Source organism: Balaenoptera acutorostrata, chromosome 17 (genome assembly GCF_949987535.1).
Source record: "Balaenoptera acutorostrata chromosome 17, mBalAcu1.1, whole genome shotgun sequence".
Taxonomy (NCBI): domain Eukaryota; kingdom Metazoa; phylum Chordata; class Mammalia; order Artiodactyla; family Balaenopteridae; genus Balaenoptera; species Balaenoptera acutorostrata.
The window spans coordinates 45,880,212-45,906,145 of NC_080080.1; the positions used below are offsets into that span (position 1 = coordinate 45,880,212).

Sequence of the window (25,934 nt, forward strand, 5' to 3'; positions counted from 1 at the left end):
GGGCTTGGAAGAGAAATAGCTTCCTTATTACGCATCTTTAGAACCTCTAATTGCAGAATTGGTGTGTCATGGAAACAAAAACATTCTGAGATCTACCATGTTGAAGGTGGGAGGCATTAGATAGTTTCCTGTGTAAAAGGTACAGAGGGAAAATAACTGATTCCAGGTTTGCGGCAGGAAATGTACAAGATGAGCCTAGAATATCTTGTGCCAGAGGCAAAGAAGTTACCAAGGACTAATGAGATCACATCAAAGGACACAGAAGCCACTTCTAAGGGCTCCCACTAGTCTAAAATGGGAATATTTGAGAATCAGAAAGAATGATGAGTGGACCGAAACATCAAAATAATTAAAATCTAAGAATTCATAATGGTATTATAAAAATAAAAGAAACCCATTGACTACCTTGGGACTTGCTAGGGAACCAACTCAAAAGACTGAAAAATGATAAAGGAAAAAAAAAATGAAGCATTTATTCTGCTTTTCCCGTACAAACTGCATTTTGGTGTAACCCAATAAAGTTCTTACTCATAGAAAAACAGAAGCCAATAAATGAGGAAGAAAAAAATAGATTTAGGAAAAATCACCATTTTGGTAAATCTAATGAAATACTGGATATATGTAAAGATCACAATTGGGTGCTAAAAGCATTAGGTGAAAGGTTGATGAGGAAATTTGCGAGTAAGAAATCAGGCTAATAACTTAACCTACTAATCAATTTTAGCACCACTAAAATTGAGACAATCATATATTGTTTTTAAGTCTCATGATGTCATACAATAAAAATTACACAGTGCCACCTATAAAATATTCTTGCCTAAAAACTGAATCTGAGTTTAATCATGCTTCTATATCTAAATACCATTTACAGAAAATATGAGGACTAGAAAACAAACTAAATTAATCTCAGACAAGCAGTCAGCCAAATGTAGAACATGGGAAATTCTGCAAGGCAAATGACACAATGTTTAACCAACAAATCAATGTCATTAATAAAAAGAAGGGGAAACTGTTATGAAGTGAGACTTAAGAAAAATAACAGTCAAATGCAATCTGTGAATCTTGTTTGGATCCTTATTTGAATAAAAATATTTCTAAGTTGATTGAGGAAATTTGATCATGGACTGGGTATTAGATGATAGGAATTGCTTATTCTGTTATATGTAATAATTACATGGTGGTAGTATTTTTTTAAATGTACCTAACATTTAGAAATGCATCTGAATTTTCAAGTGAAAAGCCATGATGTCTTGAATTTTTTTTTTAAATAAGCAGGGCAGAAACGTGGGTGGAAGAAACAGATCAAATAAGATTGACCAAACATTGGTAATTATTGATGCTCAGTAATGGGTACATAGGGGTTGATTATACTATTCTTATTATATTTTGTATAATATTTGAAAATTTCCAAGTGAAAGATTCGGACAAAGACAAAAGAGTAAGGGAGAGGAGATGAAGCCAATGATATTTGATTAGAACCCCATTTGGGCCAGTTATGAGGCTTGGAGGCATTTGGGCTACATATATATATATCACATTTAGACTGCTGATTTTCAAAAACATGAATACTGTAAAATGTATTCCACAATGAAAGTAGTCAGAACACAATTCCATCTTCCTTTGTAATTCACAAATCCCTTCATTCATTCAGCAAACATTTAGGAGTAGCTACTATGTGCGACACTGTTCCAGGCACTGGGAATAGAGGAGTGAATTAAAATGACAAAAACCCCTCTCTCAATGAAATTACATTCTAGAAGGGGGAGAAAAGCAAGCAAGATAAATAAGTAAACTTAGTACATTAGATGGCATTGGGTGCTTAGGAAAAAATAATAAAAACAGGTTAAAAAAACTAGGAAGTGTGGGAGTGAGGAGTTTGCAATTTTAGGATGACCTGAGAAGGCTTTACTGCGAGGGTACTATTAGAGACAGGAGCTTTTCCAATAAGAGGGCAAAGCAAGTGCCAAAGTCCTAAAGAAGAATCATTAAATTTATAAAAGGCTATTATAATGAACATCAATATCAAAAAAAAGAGGTGCTGATTAATAGATTTCCAATTGCTAGAATTGATAAAATCATTTTTCAGCTACTTAATCACTGCTCTTTTTATCTCTTCCAAACCTATCTTCCAATGTCTTTTGATATTGTTTTAGTTTCCTAAGAACAATCATGCTGTTACTATCTAAACAAAGTGATCATAAAGCTTTGGTTCTTTTTTTTTAAAAAAAGTCTCATGGACACTCATCTCCTCTAAAGTAACGCTGTATGGCCTGTACCCCAGCTGACACTATCTAAACACTGGTGATTTCTTCCTGCTTTAAATGGGTAAAGAGGCCACCACAATCGAATACTGCCTTTTTATTAATTTGCTTAACATAGAAAATCTGGTAAACATTCTTAATTCCTCCTCCTGTCTTACTTCCAATATGCAATCAATTCTATTAATACTGCCTTTTCCAGTTATTTATTGCTGAGTAACAAACTACTGTGAAACTTAATGGCTTAAAACATTTATTTTATTCACAAATTACAATTTAGGCAGGGCTCAATGGGGACAGCTTGTCAATGTTTCTCTTGGTGACAGCTGGGGTCTGGGGCAGAAATTAAAGGCTCATTCACCCATATCTGGTGGTAGGTGCTGGTTGTTGGCTGGAACTTTAGGGCAGTTAGCCAGAACACCTACCTGTAGCCTCTCCTATGTGGCCTGAGCTTCCTCCCAACACAGTGGCTTGGTTCTAATGGAGAGCATCCCAAGAGACAAAGTGGAGCAGAAGTTATATTTCCCTAGCTTCAGAAGTCATGCAGCATCACTTCTGCCACATTCTATTCATTAGAAACAAGTCACTGAGGCCAGCCCATATTCATTCAAAGGAAGAAGAATTAGACCCAACCTCTTGATGGTAAGTAGACATGTCTTAAAACCCACAACAGTCTATCCCCTGGCCATGAGTTACATACATTCCTCCAACACACAAAATAGAGCTGCCTTCTACCAAGAGCCCACCTCCCCAAAAGTTTCAGTTATTTAGAGCATCAGATCCCAAAATCTTGTCATCTAAATCAGGTACAAAGTGAATGTGGCTTCTCAGGGGCAGTTCCTTAAGTCCAGCTCAAGTACAGTTCATCTTGATCTGAAGACCTATGAGCTAAAGAGACAAGACATCTGTCCCCACATACCCAGAATTTAACAACTGGTGAAACATGGAACAGGCAATAGACAGTTCCACCCAAAAAAGTAGAAAATTAGAGGCACAAAGCAGCCACTGGATCATAGCAATTCTGGAACCCAGCTAGATATATGTTGTCAGTTCCTTGATTAGTGTTCAGTCCTACTGCCCGGGACTAGCTCTTGGTTCCCCTTTCTGGGCTCTTGAATTTGTCTTTCTCTTTCCATAAAACACAGCCCATGTTTGCTGAATTTCCTCAGACTGCTTCCTGTCCATAGAAGAGTCCAAAGGCCTCTCTTCATTTTTTTCTTTTTTGGTAACAACTTTGCATTATAATTCACGTATCATACAATTCAGCCATTTAAATGTATAATTCACTGGTTTAAGTATATTCACCAAGTTGTTCAACCATCACCACAATCAGTTTTAGAATATTCTTATTACTCCAAAAAGAAACCCTGGATCCTTTAGCAATCACTTTCCCATCCACCCAGCCCTAGTAACCACTACTCTCCTTTCTGTCTCTATAGATTTGCCTATTCTGGACATTTTATATAGATGAATCATATAATATGTGTCTCTTATTCAACATAATGTTGTCAAGGTTCATCCATGTTATAGCATGTACCAGTACTTCAGTCCTTTTTATTGACTAAAAATATTCAATCATATGGCTATACTATATTTATCCACTTATCAGTTGACTTACATTTAAATTGTTTCTACTTTTTGGCTATTACAAATAATGCTATGAATATTTGTGTACAATTCTCTTGGGCATATATATAGGAGAGGTCATATGGTACCCTTTGAGGAACTGCCAGACTGTTTCCCAAAGTGGCTGCATCAGTTTATATTCCTACCAGCAATGTATGAGGGTTCATCTTTTCACTTTATACTGTCACTTTTGACCCAAACTCATACAATCCCTTTAAAAACTTTGTATGTTTGCCTTGAAACAGTTCATAATTCACTCCATCAGACAAAAGCAACACCCAAAACTCTCTTTGCAATAGCCCTTCTCTATTTTGGGTTCCCATGTGAAACTACTATGAGACAATAGCCTTAAGAATTTTAGAAGCTCTCTCATCTGTTGTTTAGAAAATGTCTTTAATCTTCCTGAGGTCTTAACAAAGCGTTTTACAGTCATGCCTTTGGCTTCATCTTTGGAGTTCATTTTCGTGACAGTTCCCTATCTGGAATTCATTCCTTAATTTTAGCATCATTTACTGGCTGGAGAGGCTAGGAATGAGAAAGTTTTGTTTTGTTTTTCAAACCCCAAAATTCATGGCTCATTTATATTTAATAATTTGTCCTCTTGCTTGCCTTTCCCCCGTCATTTACTATAGGCAGCTAGAAGAATCCAGATAGTTCCTTAGGTAGATCATCCAGTTGATGAGATATACTTCTTATTTTCCATGTTAATGCTGCTGGCATCACTGCTAAACTTTCTTCTACTATGTAAGAGAAGTCACCTTTCTTCCAGGTTCCAATGACATTTTCCTCATATTCCTTTAAACCCTCACCAACAGCCTCCTGGACTGTCAACAGGCTCCTGCTAACAATCTCTTCAAGGCCTTTCTTACTTACACCTGAGGCCCAGTCCCAAAGCCCATTACATGGTTTAGATAATTTGTTATACAGCAAATTCTGTATCAGGGTTCAATCAGAGAAAAAGACCAACGAGGAATCATATAGACTTTGACCTTAGGTAATTATAGAAGCTGGTTAAACCATCTGTGTAGGTCTGTTGCTTTTGTGTCTGGTGCTATGCCTGTCCCAGAATTGAGATGCTTAAGGAAAAAATCCAACTGAAGTGGGAGAAGCTACAGGCTCAACTGTTAATTCACACTAGTGAAGTGAGCCAGTAGACTAGCAACAGGATGCGTGATATTAACACTACATGCCTCCAGTTTTTTCCAGTTAACATTGTATTAGTTTAAGGTGTACAACATAATGCTTTGGTATATGTATATGCTGCAAATATTACAATAATCACATATTTATCAAGTGTCCATTACATGCCTAGGCAGCATTATAGCACTGCGGCACGGGGGACATAGTAAGGAACAAGATAGGTCATTTCTTTCATGAAGCCAACATTTCAATATAATAAATGCTAATTTAAATAAATACACAAAGTGGCAAAGAACCTGATTTTGTTGGTTCAAGGAAGATTTCCTGCTGTTGACTGCTGAGTCCAGTCATAATGTGTTTAAAAGGACTAACTAGTTGATGAAATAAATGTGAGGGGGGGGAAGAATTTAAAAAGGAGCATGAAAAAAATGTTCATGGCATGAAATACACAGGGCCATGGGGAATATAAATAATTCTAGTGCGTAAGTCTATAGAAAGGAGTGATGGAAGTTGATGCTGGAGAGGTATGTAGGACCAGCTGTGAAGGACCTCCTTTAAAAGCCACAATAAGGAATGTGGACTTCATCCCATAGGAATGGGGAGCCACTGGAAAGTTTAGGTAGGGAAAACAGTAGCCAGATTTGCATTTCTGGCAGTTCACAGCAGCATGAAGGGAGAGTTTATGAGAGTTAAGACTGGAGGAGGGACAGCAATTATGAGGCTTCTGTACTATTCTAGGTGAAAGAGAAAAAGGGATAGAGAGGAAATGATAAAGCATAATGTGGGTAAGATTGTGACTAGAACCTGATCTCATAGGTACATTAGATGGGATGAACCATAATTTAGGATGTGAGTGGGGAAATGAGAGTTGGGCAGGGTCAGGCTGTGGCACAGGTCCAGCTTTATGAAGACATAGGAAGAGAAAAGTAAAAAAGGAGATGGGGTTTACCATTTCAACGTTTTGAGTTTTGACCTGCATCTTAAATGCATTCCCTATGGATGCCCAGATGAAAGGGTTGCTAATCTCTTTGCTGTATGTGTTAGCTTTGTGGAATGTCAGCATCCAGAGCTTTCCTAGCAACCAGAAATCAATCTATTTGGCAGGATAATCTGATGAAAAATCACCAGGTTTTTAGACAGCATCATCCTGTGAATTCAGCACAGGACAAGGAACCTTAAACTGAATGTTAATCCAAACGGAGCAATTGACTTATTATGGAAACTTAAATAAGTCAGTCAAACTAAGCTATATCTGTCTTGTCATCAGTAAAACAACAAGACAGAATACCAAACTATTCCACTGAGATGTGTGAGAAATATCTAACTAATGACTGTAAACTACTGTGGAAGTATAAAGTGCTATAAGAATGCTAAACTAGCATTCTAGAATCTCAAGGACCTTAAAGTAAAAAAAATCACTAATTTTATTAACACAGAGAGGGCTTGTTCCATTTATTAATACTATATAATACAGAGAACCTGGGTAATTCCTACTCTTATAGGGGTCCCTATGACAAATTAAAAAGGCTTTGAATGCTACAAAAATGCATGGAAAACTGTAGTTCATAAATACAGGTTATGGCAGAAACCAATACACTTATCTGATTTGTTTTGGCAAGCTTATTTTGTGATTAAAATGTGGTCTGAGACTTGGGGCACAGACAGCCCCAAGGTAAAAGTTTCCAAACATAAGCAGATGCTTCATGTACTAGAAATCTACTGTAGAAATTCTCTCTTCTGTAATAAACAAGGGTATTGTATTTCTCTTGGTTTTCTGTTTAAATATGGAAATGGAAGTTTTGATTTAAAGGGTTTTGGATTCTCAAAGGCTGCCTTCTATAGTCAGCCTTGCCATATACTAGCCGTATGGTTTAGCAAGTTATTCATTCTTAACCTCTTCAAGTCTCATCCCCATTATCTATGAAAACAGGGTATTGGGCATACCAACCCCTGCTGGACCTTAGCTCCACTATCCTCTTCCTTATCCATCACTACTTCAACCTAACACACAGCAGGGAGACAAGTCCTTGGTGCAACAGGCGTATGTTAGCACCTTCTATCAGTTCCAAGAGTAGTGCTTGCACACTTTAGATTTAACAAAAGGTGAAGATCTTGATTTAAATGTCTATGTGAAGCTGTACAAAAGAAAACATAACTACCTTTACTGAGAATTTACTGTGTCAGGCAGTGTACTAAATTCTTTATATAAGTGGACTTATTTAGTCCTTACAGAAGGCAGGGGTTGGTATTTTAAGCAAAATCAGGAGAAAGATTATAAGTCATTCCTGTTCAGAAAAATAATAAATTCAGCAGGCTTGTACAAAGGCAGTAATTTGTTTCAGTAAGGTATACTAGTCATCCTGATTACACTGAAATAAGACAACTGTAAACTTCTTCCTGGTCAGCATATTAACCAAGGTTTTCTTTTCTTTTTTTTTTTTTTTTTTGGTCTGTATACTTATTTTAGAGGACCATTATATTTTTTAGATTCATTAAAATCAAATTGTCCTAATTGACACATGAAGGTAAATTAACTGTAACACACTATCAGAAGTTAAGAAAAAAGAAAGCTCTCTTGGGTTCCATTCTTCCTTTCAACTAACCAGAAGACTTAAGAATTCATCCAAGGGTAATATAAATTAGAAAGCAGCCCTTCTGTGAGCAAGCAGAATTCTCAGCCCTTCTGTGAGCAAGCAGAATTCTAAGCCACTATCTTGTTCTATTCCTAACGGCCCATTAGCCTAATGAAACTCCTCAGTCATATCCTTTCCTCCCAGCTGATCTTACAACTATCAACAAACATTAAGCAATTAATATATAGGCCAAGCAATGTGCTAGATATTTTAATAGTAATCAGCAAGTCCTTGTTTCTAAGCACTTAAAGACTAAGGGGAAATAATAACAACAATAATAATAATAAACAACTAAATGTAAATAACTAATTATAAGTGTATAGTTACTAGAAAGCAACATGCATCAAGTGGGGTCCCTAACCCAGCCCAGGTAGGAGAACTCTGGGGAGCTTACCTAGGTCGGTGCTATTTAAGCTGAGACCAGGACAGTAAGCTAGGTGAAGCAGGTTGCACCCAACTCCGAATGTCAGTCCAAAGGCCTTACAGGAGGGAACAAGATGGGGTAAAGAACAAGAACTGATGTTTCTAAAACTTACTTTAAAAAATGAATTAGAAACCCTGTGAGTTCTACTTTTTCCATAAGATAGAGAAAGATATATTTCAAATAAGACTTAGAAGAATCAATGTATGTAAAAACACACGGACATGAAGAAACATCTCTCTCTCATTTGTTCAGTAAAAGTAAAAACAGTATGAAATTACAAACTAAATTTTCAGAAAAAAACTGTCCTTCAGCTAGTTCATGACAAACTATACCAAGACAATGTATTGACAAATACGTGGCAGCACTAATTTGCACAGACTTCCTTCTTACTGCTTCATATTCTTACACACAAATGTTTATTCATTTTTCTTTTCTTCTTTAACACCCAAGAGTTTTAGATATTTTTCTAATTAATTTGCCTTTCATTATTTTAAAATAATAAAATAATATAAATGTTATAAATATTAGAATCTGTGACTATTACTTTCAATTATATATGAGGACAAAATAAAGGCTGAATAAAATTCTAAAACAAAAGTTTTCTCTACTTCTAAATTCTAAAATTATTAAAAAATAACAATTTGAACAAATGTTGATTTAATCATTCATCTTTTATTTTTCTTTTAGCAAACATCAGATAATATGAACAAAATTTTATTGCTCACTATAGTTACACACACTCTTTTTTGCTTTATATAAGTTAGAAAACATATTTAAGTGGATAAAATTCTTGGCTAAAGACATATTCCAGAACTCTAACATATACTTTTCTGAGTTAGGACAAAAGAAAGCTTATCAAACTTCCCTAAGAGACCAGCATCATACAGCAAATTAAATTAGTATATGCTGCTATTAACATCTGCCAATTTTTAAAGACTTTAATTTTAGTCTTTAGGTTACAGCTAAAATAATTTTTATCTCAGGTTTTAAGAAAGAAGAGAAGCTGACCATACAAATCCTGTTCATTACCATATTGGTCATTTAAAAAATAAAAAATAATAAAAATTTAAAAATATACCTACAATCAAGAAAATTCTACTCATCCTGCTAGAAAAAAATAGCTACTAATAAGTTATTTTAGGATACTTTAAATATAGATGGAATTTATAATAACTAGATTTCTTTGTATCTTGTTTTATTACTTCTTAATGCTTCTCTTTTAAAGTAACAGATTACTTCAAAATAAAGCCAAGCTGCTTAGTATTTTACAATTTTATTCTTTTATAAATTTCAGACCCCCAAAAAAATTCAGATCAAGGATTACAAAACAAGCAACCTTCAGAATATATTTTGTTTGGCAGGCAGAATGGTTTTAATCTTTGGCAGTTGAATACCTTCATGTAGTACTTATTTGCTCTAGATGACCACAACAGCTCCTGCGAGGTTCCCACACAGTCACCTGCTGGGCATGTGATTCTGATACCCTGTTTTTAATATTATAAAACCCAATATTTACTTATAAAAATTAGTTGCATTCATGGAGAAAAAATTCAAATTTTATAAACTTGATGCAAAATCTTACTAGTTATTTTCTTATTTGAGAAAAACAGATCAAACCAGAAAGGTCTCATTTTTATAATACCCCCTTACATAACAAATTATCAGACACATTTGTACATATGGGTACTATCTTCTTAGAATATTGTTACAAGTAACCTAAAATCTGAGCTAGACAAATCATTCAACTGAAAAGTATTGTACTGATTTTATTATACAGTGTTGGCTCAACAGTGGCTTTCAGCCACATAAAAAATGCCCAAATACTTGAGACAAATATTCTCAAATATTTGAGGAAAGGTGACATTAATAAGGCTAACAAAATAACAAGTTAACAAAGGCATTCTCTAATCCTAGAGAATGAAGCAAAGGGAGAGATCTTGTAAGACAAATTGTAAAAGAGGAAGAATTTGAAGTAAATTTGGCCTTGGACCCTTTTATATTGCTACCCCTTCAATTTGCACAAGTTAAAGAATAAGAGAGACTAAAAACTATTTCTTAGTGGAAAAGACTGCAAGGAAAGCAAAGTAGCTGAGTAGTGATGGAGAAAACACAACAAAGAATATAAAAATTTATAGTTAAGAAGATACTCAAGAAATGATGGTACAACCATTCTGAAGTTAAGAAACAGAAAGGAATAACAAATGAATTAGAAAGGCAATAATCTGCTGAGTCTTTTTAAGTTATATACAAATAAAAGACATCTGTACTTCTTTAGAGGTTTAAATCTGATTGGAAACATATTGACCTATGAATTTGTCTCATTTCTTAAAACATAACAACTGATTCCCATCTGAATAAATATTTTTAAATTCTTTATTAAAGCAAGCTTCTTAGCTGCACTTCGATGGGGTTATATAAAAAGTGTCACAGCATTAATCCCATCAACACCAAAGTTACTGCAATCACGTTCATTTATAAGCATTCATTAAATTTGCTATCACCATCACCACATTATTGCAATGTCAAAAAGACTGAGTCATTTCACTTCTTCAAGAAAAATTACACTGACACGGTTACTGAAAGCTTTCAGTAATAGGGAGAAAAAAAGAATTTTAATTATTTCAACACAGAACAGAATGTTCAGGATTCTATATTTAATAAAAATATCAGCAAACAGGGTACCATCTTGGTCTATAAATGATGTTCTCCACAAGGGACTTACAAGTGTTTTTAAAACACCACTAAGGGGACATTGGTGAAAGTTTATCTTTGACACATTTTTAAAAAACCTGTTAGTAGCTTTGCCATAAAACTGATTTAAGGTAGTTGTTTTATTTCGGAAACATTTAGAACAATCCAACACTTGGTATTAATACTCAGGTCAGCACACTGTACTAAAACATAACAGCAACATTTTATAGACTAGCTGCAATTTTCACTAGCTGTGTTCACCAACCGTTTAACAGAATTGTAGTGTTCTCCTAAGCCATATGCATGTCTCATATAACTGAAATAAAAAAAGGAGAAATAAGTAATTTAGATAAAAGTAATTCAATTCACTGTATATAAATGTTTATTATGTATATAAAACCAAGTACTTTGAATTAATCACTTCACAGGTTATCATTCAATAGACTTCATTACTTAAAAGTTCAACACCATTTGAAAAGCATCAGCAGTCAGTAAGATCTGGTTCAATAACTCTGTCTGCTGAGTTTGTCAGGTAAAACACAATCATTGGAGTGAAAAAGGAAAAACTGAGATGCTGAGTGCTCAACAAGCTTAAATTATTACCTAAACCCAAGCCATTAATGACTACCTTAGTAGGCTTAGCTAATGAACACTAAAGCCAATGGCAAATTCTCCATGCTGTGTTTCAGAGAACTCTCAATTATGTAACATGTTTTTACAATATGAAGAAAAAAATCTCTAAGGAATAAACAATCAGGCAACATGAATGTATTTCAGCTTTTACACCTGGTGAAACTTTTAGCATTATTAATGTCAAACCAGAACAACATGAGAACTAATCCTAAAATTTTGTAACCTTTAGAAATGACTTTATTCTTAACTCATATACAAGATTAAATCACTAGAGGTTTAAACAATTATCTAAATCACATATTTTGACAATGCTTTCTAATTCTGTAATTGCCTTTTACATAAAATAAGCAGAATTAATGCTGCTGAAGATGGATTTGTTTTGATTAATCAACATATATAACCTAAAATTTTTTCATAATCCTTTTTGTCTTAATCATGAAAAATATTAACAGTAGGAATTTCTAGGTACTTACACAAGTATTAATGGGTTTTTTGGATATTCTTCACCAACTACAAGAGGAGGAGAATCTGCCTGTATTATCTCTATTGGTGTTCGTAAAATGTGAGACAGGGCTCTTAGCTATAAAAGAGAAAATGTAAAACCAAAATAACAGACAAACAAACAAATATGTATATATTAGTAAGGGAAATAAAGGGGTAAATCTTATTCAAATCATAAACTACTGAATTTATGCATGAATAGGGCAACCAGTCAGAGCAGGGATCTACTCTTGTTCCTTAATGTACCCAAGAGCCCGGCACATAGTGGGCACTTAATACATATTTGTTAAAAATCAAATAAATATAATGTTTACTAAATCAAATGCATAAGTTTCAAGTCCTGGATGTACAACAGCTTTTTGGAAATATCTATGCCATAGTTAATGAAGGGGATGAGTAAATTGAGTTCATTATACTAGTCTCTCTACTTTTGAATATGCCTTGAAAATTTCCATAATAAAGGATTTTTTAAAATACCATTACTCAGGCACCAGATCAAATCAATTACAATTGAGAGGGGCTGGGGGAAGGACAGAGGAAGCAGGAAAGAATAGGAGGTTTATTTTTTTAAAAGCTTTTCAGATGACTCTATTGTACTAATGTTGAGAACTGCTCTATAATTTTCAAGGCATGAGTAGAATGAGTTAGGTTATGAACTGTACTATCCTTTCATGGAATTTCCAACTGATTAACATACAATTTTAAGTTCATGCCACATGATATAAAATTAGAGCTTAAAGTTGGATGAATAATAGTTAATAATGAATACTGGTAGTGACATTTTTTTAGACTTACTTTAACCAAGCACTCTAAGTGCTTTATGTGTATTAATTCATTCAATCCTCACAATAACCTTACATGATAGGTACTACTGTTATACATTTTAAAGACTATAATTACAGGTAGAGAAAGGTTAAGAGAAGTCAAGCACAAGGAAACAAAATGACTTGCAACTGAACTGAGAAGTCTGACTCTAGAGCTCAAGTTCATAAACAAATTAATCATTTAACAGTTTTCAGTCATAATGCCCTGATCTGTTTATTTGCCCCATTATAACAGAACATGGACCTTTTAGGAAATTTTAAACAAAGGTAAGAAATTAATTCAAGAATATGGAAAAGGTTCTGTGCTACACAGTAGCAAATTTAATCCCATGTTCCATCTCGTAAAATATTCCTTTGAGGCACTTTTTTCTTATACCTAAAATAACATTTTTTAAAAGCTAGCATGGAATGGAGGGTGCAAAACAAGCTCTGGAAATCTTAACATCCCATCTAAGTCTTCAGAAATCATACAAAGAATTTCTCTTTAATAATTTAAATTTACCCCATTGTGAAAACAGCAACTCTTAGTTCAAATGAATTCACAAACAATTTATGAGAAAATGTCCTTCAAAAGATGTTTTAAAAGGTTTTTCTCAATTTAAAGAGTCACTTAGGTCTCTAGAACTCAAATTAATTTGAGATTCTTATTAAAAAGTTCAATCATCTTTAATTACTCCTAATGCAGTCACAAAGCTAACCTTCCCGAGTTTCAGAGACCCAGGAGAGGCATACAAAACAAGTGGACACAGTTCCCTCTGGTGGCTCAGAAGAGGTACAAATATAGCACTGCTAAGAAAAAGATTTCGAAGAAGCAATTATGTCATATCTCCAAACAACATAGTTCTTGAAGTGAAATAGAGCCACAAACTATTTAAGATGACTAATCATAATTACACAATAATATTAATTATATTGCTAGATTCATCTATCTGGCACTTTAGCTTACAAACTTCTATGCATATACTCTTTGCCTTATTTAATATCCACAAATGGCCTACCATGTACATATAGGGGTTTTATTATCCCCATTCAATAAGGAAAATGGAGCTCAGGAGGTTGGCTGACTACCCCAAAGTCACAAAACTGAGAAGTACAAGGAAAAACCACGACCTAGCCCCAAGCCTTTCCCTCTTACTCCCTGACTTCTAATACCCCAGGCTATCTCATCACCACTTGGACCACTTAGGTGTTTTATTTTGCTTTAATGAAACAAAGTTAACAGTAAGATAAATAATTAGAGCTTAAAAAAATCATGATTAACTCCCTACAAGTGACTAAATATATTGTTTTCTTACAAGTGAATTTTAATGCATCAAATACTGCTTTCAAGTCAGTCAGTATCAACTAGGAACTCAAGACACAATTGTAACTGATGTATTGTGGGAGGATTTGACGTGTATTCTCACATTAAAATATTGTTTTCTATTTCTGATGTAAGAGATGTTACTTTTCCAATAGTGATTTTCATCAGTTGAGCCACTTGGGTAAATTTTACTGTACTTGAGTAAACTCTTCACTTTCATAGGTCCAAAAATTCAAATATATGGCCAGTAGCAATATCACAAATGGAAATACACAGATGCAACACTAGCCTCACCAACACACTGATCAAACACTGGGCTATTTAAAATGAAATAGTGCTTCAGTTCCCAAAGGTACATACTTAAATTAAAGGCCTAAGAATATTAACTCCCTTTTTCAATGCTTCATCAGTAGAGAAACAGGAAATATATAAAGAAAAGGAATCTTGAAAGGGAAATTTGGATCATCTGAAAAATATGTCTGAAAACTACAGAAGGGATTTTTAAAAATAATTTAACAATGCCACTATGAATAATAACAAACTTACCTCAAGCTGACCTCCCCATGCAGCGGTGTTTATGATATCATCACAGTACTTTCTAAACTCTTCTGTAGAAAATAGATCAGAATATAGCACTTAATAATTTTTAGAACTCATGTTAGATCCCTTTTATACCTCCCACAATTTCTGATGAAACTGCCCAAGTTATGAACTTCCTCCTTCTCTACCTATATTCTCCAGAATTTAACCACTTCCCAATCCAAACTTAATTCACTCAAATTTTCCATCGAAGAGCAAAGCAATTCATCTCTGCTTCTCTCCCTCAGCCTAAGGCCCAGGGACCTCAACTACATTACAAGCCTACCTCTCTCTTGACCCAAGCAATGACCCCAAAATTGCCACCATATTCACGTTTTAAAGTCCAAATCTGCATCTGAAAGTATATGCTGAAAGACTAAAAAATGCATCCTTTATAATATCAGGTTCACTATAAGACCCTGTAAGAAATGTGAGAAGAGAATCAGAGTAAAAGTAAAATGAGATGAAACTCCTTTCCCAGTGATAGCATCAAATAGTGCCTTCACATATTTTAGAAACGTTTAATTTATTTGTGTCAGTATCAGTTCTAGCCAAAGAAAGGTCTTCCTAGATCAGTCCTGAGAGGACATAAAAAGACCTAATTTCAGAGTTTAATGGCATATCTTGAGCATACACACTTTTACACAGAAAGTTAAAATGGGAAACTAACACCTCTAACTTCCTGTTTAGGGGAAGGGGAAAGAATTATCGGCATCTAGAAGAAAATATGTCCCGTGTATCTGTCTCATTCACTGTCTCATATCCAGTGCTCAGAACAGTGCCTAGAGTAGTTCTTGGCACACTGTGGCCTTCAATAAATATTGTCTAAAGGAATGAAGGTAATTAAGTCTTTTGTCTTTTTCTCTGATTCACCATGCTGAGTTGCCACCTCCTCTCCACTTCCCTACAACTAGCAGTTGGGGACTCCATTAAACAAGTCAACCTTAACCATCCCCTCCCTCTTCAATACATCCTGGCCATATGACTTGCTCCCAGTGGATACTGACACACCTGCTGTCTTATCTCAAGGACCAACTTTCTCCCTACTTCCCTTTCTCTTTAAGAAACTTTTTCAGATTTTCACTTGCTCTCTCCTTTATTTGCTAGTTGTACATTTTTTTACCTTCCCAACTATCAAAGGTATTATAGAGAATAATAAGGCAGGTTATTAACTCATTTGTTTTTGGTTTTGCAAAGTCAAATTTTGCCTGAATATTATGGCTTATTGAGAATAAAATTAAATCTCCCAAACTACAGGATAAAAGGAGGAATTAGTTTTCCTAATCATTCTATACTGGTGGTTTTTAGGCCCTGTACTTCCAGAGACTAGTCAAGGCTTAACTTTGTGAAATAGAACTTATTAACATACTTTTATAATTTTTTTTTTTTTTTTTTTTTTAATGAAGATCTTGAATCAGATGCGTATGTTTTGATTGATTGATTGATTGATTGATTTTGGCTGTGTTGGGTCTTCGTTTCTGTGCGAGGGCTTTCTCCAGTTGTGGCAAGCGGGGGCCACTCTTCATCGCGATGCGCGGGCCTCTCACCGTCGCGGCCTCTCTCGTTGCGGAGCACAGGCTCCAGACGCGCAGGCTCAGCAGTTGTGGCTCACGGGCCCAGCCGCTCCGCGGCATGTGGGATCTTCCCAGGCCAGGGCTTGAACCCGTGTCCCCTGCATTAGCAGGCAGATTCTCAACCACTGCGCCACCAGGGAAGCCCTAACATACTTTTAAAAATAGTTAATGATGAATCCTATTCCTATCTTATATAAAAGATTAATATATTTTAACTACAAAATAGTTAAGTACTTAAAAGATCTTAATAAACCAAAATGTGCTAGTATCTATTAAAGTTATAGAAAATAATTTTGCCTAAATGTTGAGATATTTTCCCCCATAAGGACCATTCAGGTAATTTTTATTATCAGTTCCAGGAAGCATTTTATTTAACAACCACCACAACCACAACAAAACATAGTAAAGAAAAATAAATTACCTGAAGTATACATATCTCCTGTATTAGCATTTGTTAAAAATGGCAGAAAGTCTTCCACGTGGCTTTGCATATAGTCAGCAGTCTGACATCTTAAGGCAGCTACAGTCAGACTGCAGTCCTGTTCTTTCAGTTGATCTTCAATGGCTCTATACATACAGTGGCCATCAGATGGAATCTGTTTAATTTCCAACTGTCTAGTTGCCAATATTTGAGCAAGTTTTTCACTTTCTACATGTCTAGCTCCAGTTAAGTTTTCAATTTCAGCTTCAGCTATCCTTTCTTCCCGCTCCTTTTCCAGTGCAGCTTTTTTGTCCTATGAAGAGGACAGTGTAGGAAAGTTAATTCCTAATAATTGGGACTAATTTACATTTATTATGGGGATGAAATATAAGATTCTCAAAAACATTTTTCTCCCTTCTCCCACAAGCACTATCATATTGATGATCTCATCACTTGTAGAATTTTCTATATTGTGAACTCCTTTAAAGGCAAATATTATTTCTCATCTGTGTGTACAGCACCTAGCTCTGTACTAGGACAAAGAAAGCCCTCAAATTTTTCTTTGAAGTCTATTTAATAACTACATGCCAAGTATCTAAAAACTTTACTTACCGATTTCAAAGTACTATCTTAGGACTGAGTTGTCCTAGGGCTTAAAGCAACATCATTGTCATACTTAAGTCCAAACTAATCCAAACTTTTTAACTTATCACTCCACCAGTGAGGTCTTAATGTGCTAAATCACCAGCTCACCAGTGAGGCATTAACTGGCTAAGGTCTTTAGAAGGGTATAGGAGCTCTATTTATCCAGCTTTAAAAAAAAAAAAATGTGTACATACAAACACACGCACATTTAACTAAAGTAACAGATAAAAGCATTCTTCTTTATAAAAAAGTTAAAATATTACAGATAATCTAAAGTTCCCCTGCCAATCCCAGTGCCTGCTCTAGAGTTCTGATGTGTATCCTTCTAGATTTTTTTCTATGTATTTTAATAAATACAGATGTACTCATAGAAAATGTACAGAAAACAGTATTTTAACAAAAGTCCCATCATACATTACACTCTGCAACTTGCTTTCCTTATTCAAATGTTATAATGGGATGGGGAGAGGGTAATGAGAGATTTGTGACATGAAGAGTGGATAAGAAGTAGAATGGGAAGGTTGGGAAAAAAGAGAAAAAACTCCTCACACTTGGAATAGCAAGGATCAAAAGACAGAAAGCACTATATGTTTCATAGCTGAACACAGTTCACATAGCTAGAGTAGAGTACCAGAGAAAAGTGTCAAGAGATGAGGTTGGGGGGCAAAAAAGATGGTATATAGTTAATATATATTAAGTCTATGCATACATAGTTTAAAAAACAACAACACTAGAAGGAGATACACAAAATATTTACAGTGCTTTTCTCTGGATGGTAGGATTACAAAATAAGTTTTATTCTGCTTTGTGTGTGTGCCTGCATGTGTGTGTGTGAACATCTTTCTAACTCTCTATGGTATGTTTTACTTGTATACTAGGAGCAAGTGCTTTTCAATTTAAGAGAATAAAAATAGTTAAACTACATTCTATCAATATAAATCTTGATATTGGTAGCAAACTACAGTGAAGGATTTAGATAAACCAAGAAAAAGAAGGAGAAGGTAAAGATTTTTATGTCCCCAGCTCTAACCTTTCCTTAGGACAGAAGATGTGAATGGAAAGGCAAATTTCAATTTCACTTAATGCCACCTGCTTCTACTACATGCCTGTTATGTGCCATGCCAGATAAACCTAAAGTGATGTCTAAGTTACCTGAATCAAAAGCAGTATTATCTTCTTAATAAAACATAAATCTATTTGCTTTTTCTTCCCAACTCCAACCATGCCAGAAATACCATGAAACAATTTATTTCACTGCATACCTACAACTGCGGATCACAGTGGCATAAAATCTTAAAACACAAGATGGCACTATTACTTTTTAAAAGACTATAAAAAACATTTTCAGAGGGGAGAGGAAGGATAAGCACCTTGAATATCATCTAATCCAAAACCCCTCATTTTCCTCTTCTGAGGAAACAGCACGCAGAAAGATTTCCAAAGGCCATACAGCTGGTTAGAAGCAGAGCAGGGACCAAGGACAACACAGAGAGCTCCTTCTATCCAGGCACCTGAATCAGAATAAAAGTTGGAGTAGATGGGAGCTGGAGTTAATGACGTCATGTACTAGTTACTGGAAGACTGGAACTTTATACTCTCTGTAAAACCTTAATTTAAGCCCCTAAAATACCAATCCAATCATTTCATTTTTTCCCTCATGCTCTGCTTAAATATTACAAAGCAATTGTATTTCCTTTTCAGGGCACTTGGTAGGAAACACACTGGATTGTTTTCCCAACCAGGCAGAGTTTTCCAGTGGCATGAGGCACTTTCCTTTCTACAACCCTAGTCCTGGAGGTAGAATGGCACCAATAAATTCTAATGAAAATGTATGTACGATGAAAATAGCACATAAATCATAAATACATTGTCAGTAAAACTAAAGTCATGTAGTAATAGTATAGTAATACAGCAAAAACAACTCTGAAGAGAAATCTTAAGAGCTGGGTACTAGTGCAGGGGTTGTATTAAACTTTCAGCATGCCACTGAGACAACCTGGGTCTCAGCTTTCTCATTTATAAAATAAAGAAATTGAACTAGATCTCATTCCTGCTCTCAAATTTCCTATTTTTGGAACCCAGTTCTTCTAAGTTCTACTTTGGGCTCTTTCCACCATACCAGTAAGTTTTCACTGAAGTCCTTTGAAGTAAATAAAATACTCCCTATGCTTTTCTAGATTGAAAATACGGGATTTGCTCTACAATATTCCAATGATAAATCTTCATAAAGTTTTGTCATGTTTTTCTACCAGACAGTTGTATCTCTCCCAAAGATGACATCATTAGTTAATTGACTTTTTATTCCTTGGTGCCTCTGGGGAAAAAAAAAAAGTGGTTCGGCATAAGTCTAATACCCAATTATCTACCCTGTCTTCAAGTTCCATTTTCTTAAATACTATAAACTTTCAGTGTTTTCTGTCCCCAAATCCTATTAATATAACAAAGCAATAAGAAACTTTGGGCATTACTTATAGGGTGTTTTCTCTGCCAAGTGTTGACTCAGCAGAGAAGTGTTGCCAAGCAGCTGACTATAAAAGATACTACATTTTTTGAGGGTATAGCTGGAAAAGGTATGCATTTCAGCTATGCAATATTTTAGGAGAAAAGTAACAAAATGTTTGAGAAAGGTAAGGGAATTAGTTTGTTTTGTTGCCTAAGGGACCAGGTAGGGTGAACAAGTGTTGATAAAGACAGGAAAGAGTTGTGTCATGTTTTCCATAATTAAATAGTTGCTACTCTAAGATATAGCAATTACTAAGTAGAGGCAAATCCAACAAATATTTTGTCATGTTTCTGCCAAGCAAAACTTCTGCCCTTCACTTTTCATCTATAGAAGATAGATGACAATAATAAGGCTATAACAGAATACATATCATAAGTAGAGATTTGGTGAACTAAATAACCTCCAAAATACCATGAAACCTAAATTTCATCAGTCTATGAAATTCACAATTATAATAATTACTCAAAAACAAAATTTTACGATAGTATGAGAAATGTTTGACAATTTGCAACTTAAGCAACTTTCAAGCAAACAAACAAAAAAACTTGTCTTAGGTTGAATTTCTTAAGAGGTGTACTATGCAGTACTTAACACAGTGAACAATACTATCATTTGTTGACCCAGTAGTTCTCCAGGCCTTGTTTTAGGGCTTTGGAAACAGTAAATTATTTAATATTCACAATAACTCTATGAAGTAGGTATTATTTTCCCCCATTTTATACATGTGAAACTGAGGCTTAAAAAGGTTAAGAATCTTACCCAAAGCCACCACAATGGGATTAAAGCCTACATCTGACTGACAGCAAATTCCATGCTCTATTAAATTATGTACTACTAAATTATAAGATGCAAAGCTAGTTTAAACATTTAAATCCTAGAAAACATCAAGTGTTAATAAAACAATATTTGGGAAAGAAAGATTGGATTTAAACCCCTTGTTCTTTTTCAAAGTGAAAAGCCCTTACCTATCTAATCTCACGCCCATAATTTTGATATCATAAACTTATTACGTCCAATAAATCAGTTTCCTTACAGCTCTTTTCATTCCCATATTTGTTTTTGTGCATGCTGTTTCACTGACTTTAAATATCCTAACTAAATAACTATATTTCCTTAAATACCAACTACTTAACACTTAGCACAATGAGTTTTTCCTTCTCTGAATTTTCATCACAACTAACCAATACATATATAACTACATAATTCTGATATTTTGTACACCTATATATCTTGCTTAACTTCTAGATTCAAATTCTTATTTTACCACTTAATACCAAAGTTTTTAAACAAAGCTGTACATCAGTATCACCTGGGCTCACACTCTTCAAATTCTGAATTATTAAGTCTGGAATAATATATTTGTAAAAAATATCCTTTGCACACCCCCTTTCCTAGCCCCACCCTCCTATGAGAACTGCAAATTGGACATGTTATTTTATACTGCCTCAGGGCTATTTTCTTCTCTAGAAACTGGGGATAAGAAATCCTACTTCACAGGATTACTGTCAGGACTAAATGAGATTTCATATAATCTAAAGCCTAATAAATGTTAGTTCAGGTCCTCCGGCAAGGAACTCCATTTTTTTTCTATTCACTTCCAATACAACACCTAAGATAGTATTACACACACAGCGCTAACAAATACTAGGTGACTTTCATACCCGTCTCTTTTGTGCTTTTGATATCCGAAACGGCTGATTCTCAAGAACCAAGTTTGAAATATTGACAGCAACAGAATCTATCTGAGGGAAACAAAAAACATTAAAAAGTTAATGAAAAATACCTTTAAGTTATTATTCAAAGTATTAGATTATTAAATTATTATCGAAAGTCACAAATATGTGTCATCCCACAATTCAAATTTGAATAACAGCACTAGATACAATACTAAACGAGACATGGTTCTGTCTACTTTCTCTGTATTTAAGGGAGAATTGTCAGATTCCCAAGAACTTTCCTTACAGCTCTTCAAAGACAATGCTCATTCCTGCATGGTTTCCTTCTTTCTTAGAAGGCTTACTCCATTCATCTAAATACTTCCTATAAGGGCCACAACTCATTCAGCATTCCACCCTTCCCTTCTCTAAATGTTATACTTATAGAATATGTAAGGTTCTGTCATTACTACTTTCATAACCTCAAATGTGGTGGCAAAGGCCTTTCTCTATCTTAATTAGCCAGAACCTGATGAGCACTGCTTCTTGACCCTGGTAGGCAGTTGAGATTTTTCTATCCTTTCCCATCTACAAACTGAAAAACTTATAGGCAGAAATTTTAATTTATAATTATTGTTAAGATATTACAACTAATCTTTTTTTTTATTACTTTTTTTTTTTAATTTATTTATTTTTTTTATGTCTGTGTTGGGTCTTCGTTTCTATGCAAGGGCTTTCTCCAGTTGCGGCGAGCGGGGGCCACTCTTCATCGCGGTGCGCGGGCCTCTCACTATGGCGGCCTCTCTTGTTGCGGAGCACAGGCTCCAGACATGCAGGCTCAGTAATTGTGGCTCAACGGGCCCAGTTGCTCCGCGGCATGTGGGATCTTCCCAGACCAGGGCTCGAACCCATGTCCCCTGCATTGGCAGGCAGATTCTCAACCACTGTGCCACCAGGGAAGCCCATTACAACTAATCTTAATCACCAAATGGCTGTTATGTGTTTGCTAAAGAACAAAATGCTAGACTTACAACTATCAGGATTAGTAGCTAGTATTTTATTACCACAAGTATAAATTAAGCTAGTTTTTAGTATGACACATACATGAAACATATCAAGACCTCTAATACCAGAGTCAGCAGTCCCTAAGGCTATGGACCAAATGATCAAAATATCAAAATCAGATTAAGACTTCAAAGAATGTTTATTAACTTTAATGAAATTGGGATTCTTATATTTTTCAGAGGAATGTGCTAATTTTACAAACTGCCATACTGACAACAGGCGAGATACAAAAAAGCATCTGGAAAAAAAAAAGAGAAAGCAGTGACAAAAGAATTCAGGTGAGGGCTTCCCTGGTGGCGCGGTGGTTGAGAATCCGCCTGCCAATGCAGGGGACATGGGTTCGAGCCCTGGTCTGGGAAGATCCCACATGCCGCGGAGCAACTGGGCCCGTGAGCCACAATTACTGAGCCTGCGCGTCTGGAGCCTGTGCTCCGCAACAAGAGAGGCCGCGACAGTGAGAGGCCCGCGCACCGCGATGAAGAGTGGCCCCCGCTTGCCACAACTAGAGAAAGCCCTCGCACAGAAACGAAGACACAACACAGCCATAAAGAAATTAATTAATAAATTAATTAATTAAAAAAAAAAAGAATTCAGGTGACATTCAGAAAGAAAACAGGCTTCAGTTTAAGAAAAAGAAGATCAAGTAAAATGAGAGTTTGTATTTTAACAGTTGGACAATATGTAGCTTAACAATTAAACATTTTTGTCCTTGGAAACCTAGGAAAGAAATCTCAAAATTGAAAGGCCTGAGAGAGGAAACAAAACTACCTCACTAATAGAAAAGATAGGGAGACAATTAGGAATACCATAATTGTAAAACACAAACACCTAGAGCATCATGCCTTGTTACTTGGAAATAAAAGGCACGGAAAGCCAGGCTCTTGAAAAAAAAGTTAAAGAAAATAAAACTATGTTTAATAACTGTAAATCAGTACAGACAAGCTGTTTTCCCTGTCAACAGCAGACCAAAAATGAACCAAATAAAATAAAATTTATTTATGGTAGATAAAATTTTGCATAGACATAAGAACTTTCTAACTATCAATAATGAGAATGAGGTTATGTAGTCTATCATCTTTGGTATCTAAAACCCATGCAATAAGCTACCACTCTAGATAAAATTATAACAGATTTCAGTATTCACATTCTGGAGTAAGACAGCTCTCATTTTGAATTCAGGCTTTGGTACTCAATGGCTGTTATAAATTTAGAACAAAGTTTTAAATCTCTCTGAGTCTGTTTCCCATTTGAAAAATGGGATTATCTACACTTACTTCAGAGGTAATACTTCATAGTGTGTTATTATGAGAATTATGAGAAAATTAATGTAATATGTTAAACGAAGTGTGTGGCATACAACACATTGTGTATGGCTACAATGATGAAATAAATATTAGCTAAAATGATGACAGTTAACATGCTACAATCTACCCAAGAAACATCAGTAAATTTCCATTTATTACAACTTGTTCATAAAGCACTTTTAACTTAAAAAATGATTTCACATTTGTTATCCCATTTCTTAAAAAAAATCTGTGCTTAAACAGCAGTAGTATTTGTATCATATGATATGTGAAGAACTTATGCTCAAGATTAAGTAAATTTGCCCAGGTTACAATCCTATTTAATGGCAATTCTGAGACTAGGAGACTGGTCTTCCAACTTTCATTTGGTAAAGCTTCCTTTAGTCCATTTTATCAATCTGTTCATCTTTGGGGCAATAGTTAAGATAGGGGACTTTTCTTTGCTGGCCTTCCTTAAAAAACACACTACCATATAAACCTGGTCGGAAAAATATCAATGAAAGGTGATGGCATGAGCGTGACTAAGTGACTTCTTTCCCTCCGATTTTATGATTTTATATAATAGTGTAGTATAAGTGGCAGTTGCTTTCAAAGGTAGACAAAGAGAAACATTACTTCACCTACTTTACTCTCCTTAGAAGTCAGCTTCAATTGCTCCAGCTCCTCTTTATGTTTCTGTTCCATTTCTGCTTCTAACTTAGCAACATCTTCAGTAAGTTGCTTCCTCCTCTTTTTGTCATTCTTGGGGACAGCATTCTTCATACTCTGAATTTTGGCTGAAAAGCCACCAAAACCATTAAGTCATAAACCCAGGGATTAAGAGGAAATATGAAATAGTAACAATAAGGGGATGGTAAACGTAGAAGGGTATAGAAAAAGTAATTATGAAAGCAAGAAGAGTAATTACACAACAGATAGTTACAGAGAAGGGTCCAGATGAAGCTAAGACACCCCCTCAAAAAATAAAAATAAAAATTTTATTAACATAACCGTGAGTTTGTTTGGTGTGGGAGGAGGAAAAACTTTAAAAAAAAACGTAAATTTTTAAATCTTTCAAGTACCCCTTCCGAGTCCTCAAAATTTAGGTGAGATATTTCAAAACGCACCGAGTAGGGCAAGTGTCGGCAAGTCGGGCAGGAACAGGAAGGGGAGACAGGAAAGGGGGTCTGGGTCCAAGACGGTGGCTTCCCGGTGTTTTCAGAAACCCACACCCGGGCGGTGGCGCGGGGTAGGGGGAATGCGGCGGACCGGAGAAGAGGAAGCTTCTGAAGGTTTGGGGGATTAAGGGACCTTGGAAAGGCGGTAGGGAAGAGACCACTGGCTACTTTGGAGACGCCTAGGAGGATCCAGATCAGAAACCCCTCAAGATTTCCCAGAAGCGACCCGCCACGCACCCTTCCCTGGGTCCTGGCGACTTCTAGGTTCCCATTCCCCCGTCACCTTGCAACTCCTTCTTCTCTTTGCGATGCCTTCTCACCAGCTGCTCCTCCTCATCAAGCTCCTCAGTCAAGACTGCCTCCATGACGACCAGGTAACCCAGCACAGTTGCTGAAAGGAACCAGCACAAGCGGCTAGGAGCACCTTCCACCCTTCAACCCTCACCCCGTGCGCCATTGGCCGCAGCTAGGATCCAGCCCCGCCTTCAAGGCGGTACCGGATCTAAGCTGAGTCATCGGAGAGAGGAGGAAGAAGAACCGGATGCTGCGCGTGCGCACTCCCGTGACCCGCGCTAATGCGGCGCGGCCCGGCTCGGCGCGGCGCGGCGGGGCGCGGCGGGGCGGGGCGCGGGTGGAGCACGATGGCGTGCTGGGGTTTGGCTTAGCCGGCTGAAGTTTGCAGCCTTGCAATTGATCCGCGCTACACCCCGTTCAGCAGTAAAGCTACACCAGTCTATTGGCCCTGACGTGAGGCGGGCAGAGATGACGTAGCGGGAACTGTTTTGGACGTTTGTTTTGTTTTGTTCGGTACTTCGGAACATCTACTTTAATGGGACCACTTTTGGTCCCATTGCTAGGAAGTACTATTCAAAAGGTAAGAAGGAAAACATAAAACATTTCAATAAAACCGTGAATAATTATCAGTGAGAATCTTTGTGCTGATCCAATCAAACAGTAGGGAATTAAGTTCTGTTTATTATTTTCAAGGTCGTAATACC

The 25,934-nt window shown here is 35.9% G+C and overlaps 1 protein-coding gene across 2 annotated transcripts; it reads right to left on the reverse strand.

Annotated features, from left to right (window-relative positions):
* Positions 1 to 8,733: 8,733 nt before the first annotated feature.
* On the reverse strand, positions 8,734 to 25,415 carry OTUD6B (OTU deubiquitinase 6B). 2 transcript variants are annotated; one of them, XM_028165295.1, is made up of 8 exons: positions 25,220 to 25,415; positions 24,404 to 24,555; positions 21,417 to 21,497; positions 16,608 to 16,920; positions 14,580 to 14,641; positions 11,879 to 11,985; positions 11,038 to 11,088; positions 8,734 to 9,565 (listed from the first exon to the last, which is right to left on the reverse strand). In XM_028165295.1, exons 1-8 carry the CDS (start codon positions 25,299 to 25,301, stop codon positions 9,478 to 9,480), a joined length of 936 nt encoding a protein of 311 aa, XP_028021096.1. In that variant the 5' UTR covers positions 25,302 to 25,415; the 3' UTR covers positions 8,734 to 9,477. The 2 variants fall into 2 exon arrangements, with proteins under 2 accessions (XP_028021096.1, XP_007198560.2); XM_007198498.3 differs by lacking the exon at positions 8,734 to 9,565 and having other exon boundaries at positions 10,659 to 11,088; positions 25,220 to 25,379.
* Between the last annotated feature and the right edge of the window lie 519 nt (positions 25,416 to 25,934).

Coding starts and splice junctions, on each gene's coding strand:
- OTUD6B (XM_028165295.1), bottom strand. CDS start 25,301: ATGGAGGCAGTCTTGACTGAGGAGCTTGATGAGGAGGAGCAGCTGGTG. Junction 24,556..25,219: donor AGAGAAGAAGGAGTTGCAAG/GTGACGGGGGAA, acceptor GTGGCTTTTCAG/CCAAAATTCAGAGTATGAAG. Junction 16,921..21,416: donor CAAAAGCACAAAAGAGACGG/GTATGAAAGTCA, acceptor TCCTCTTCATAG/GACAAAAAAGCTGCACTGGA.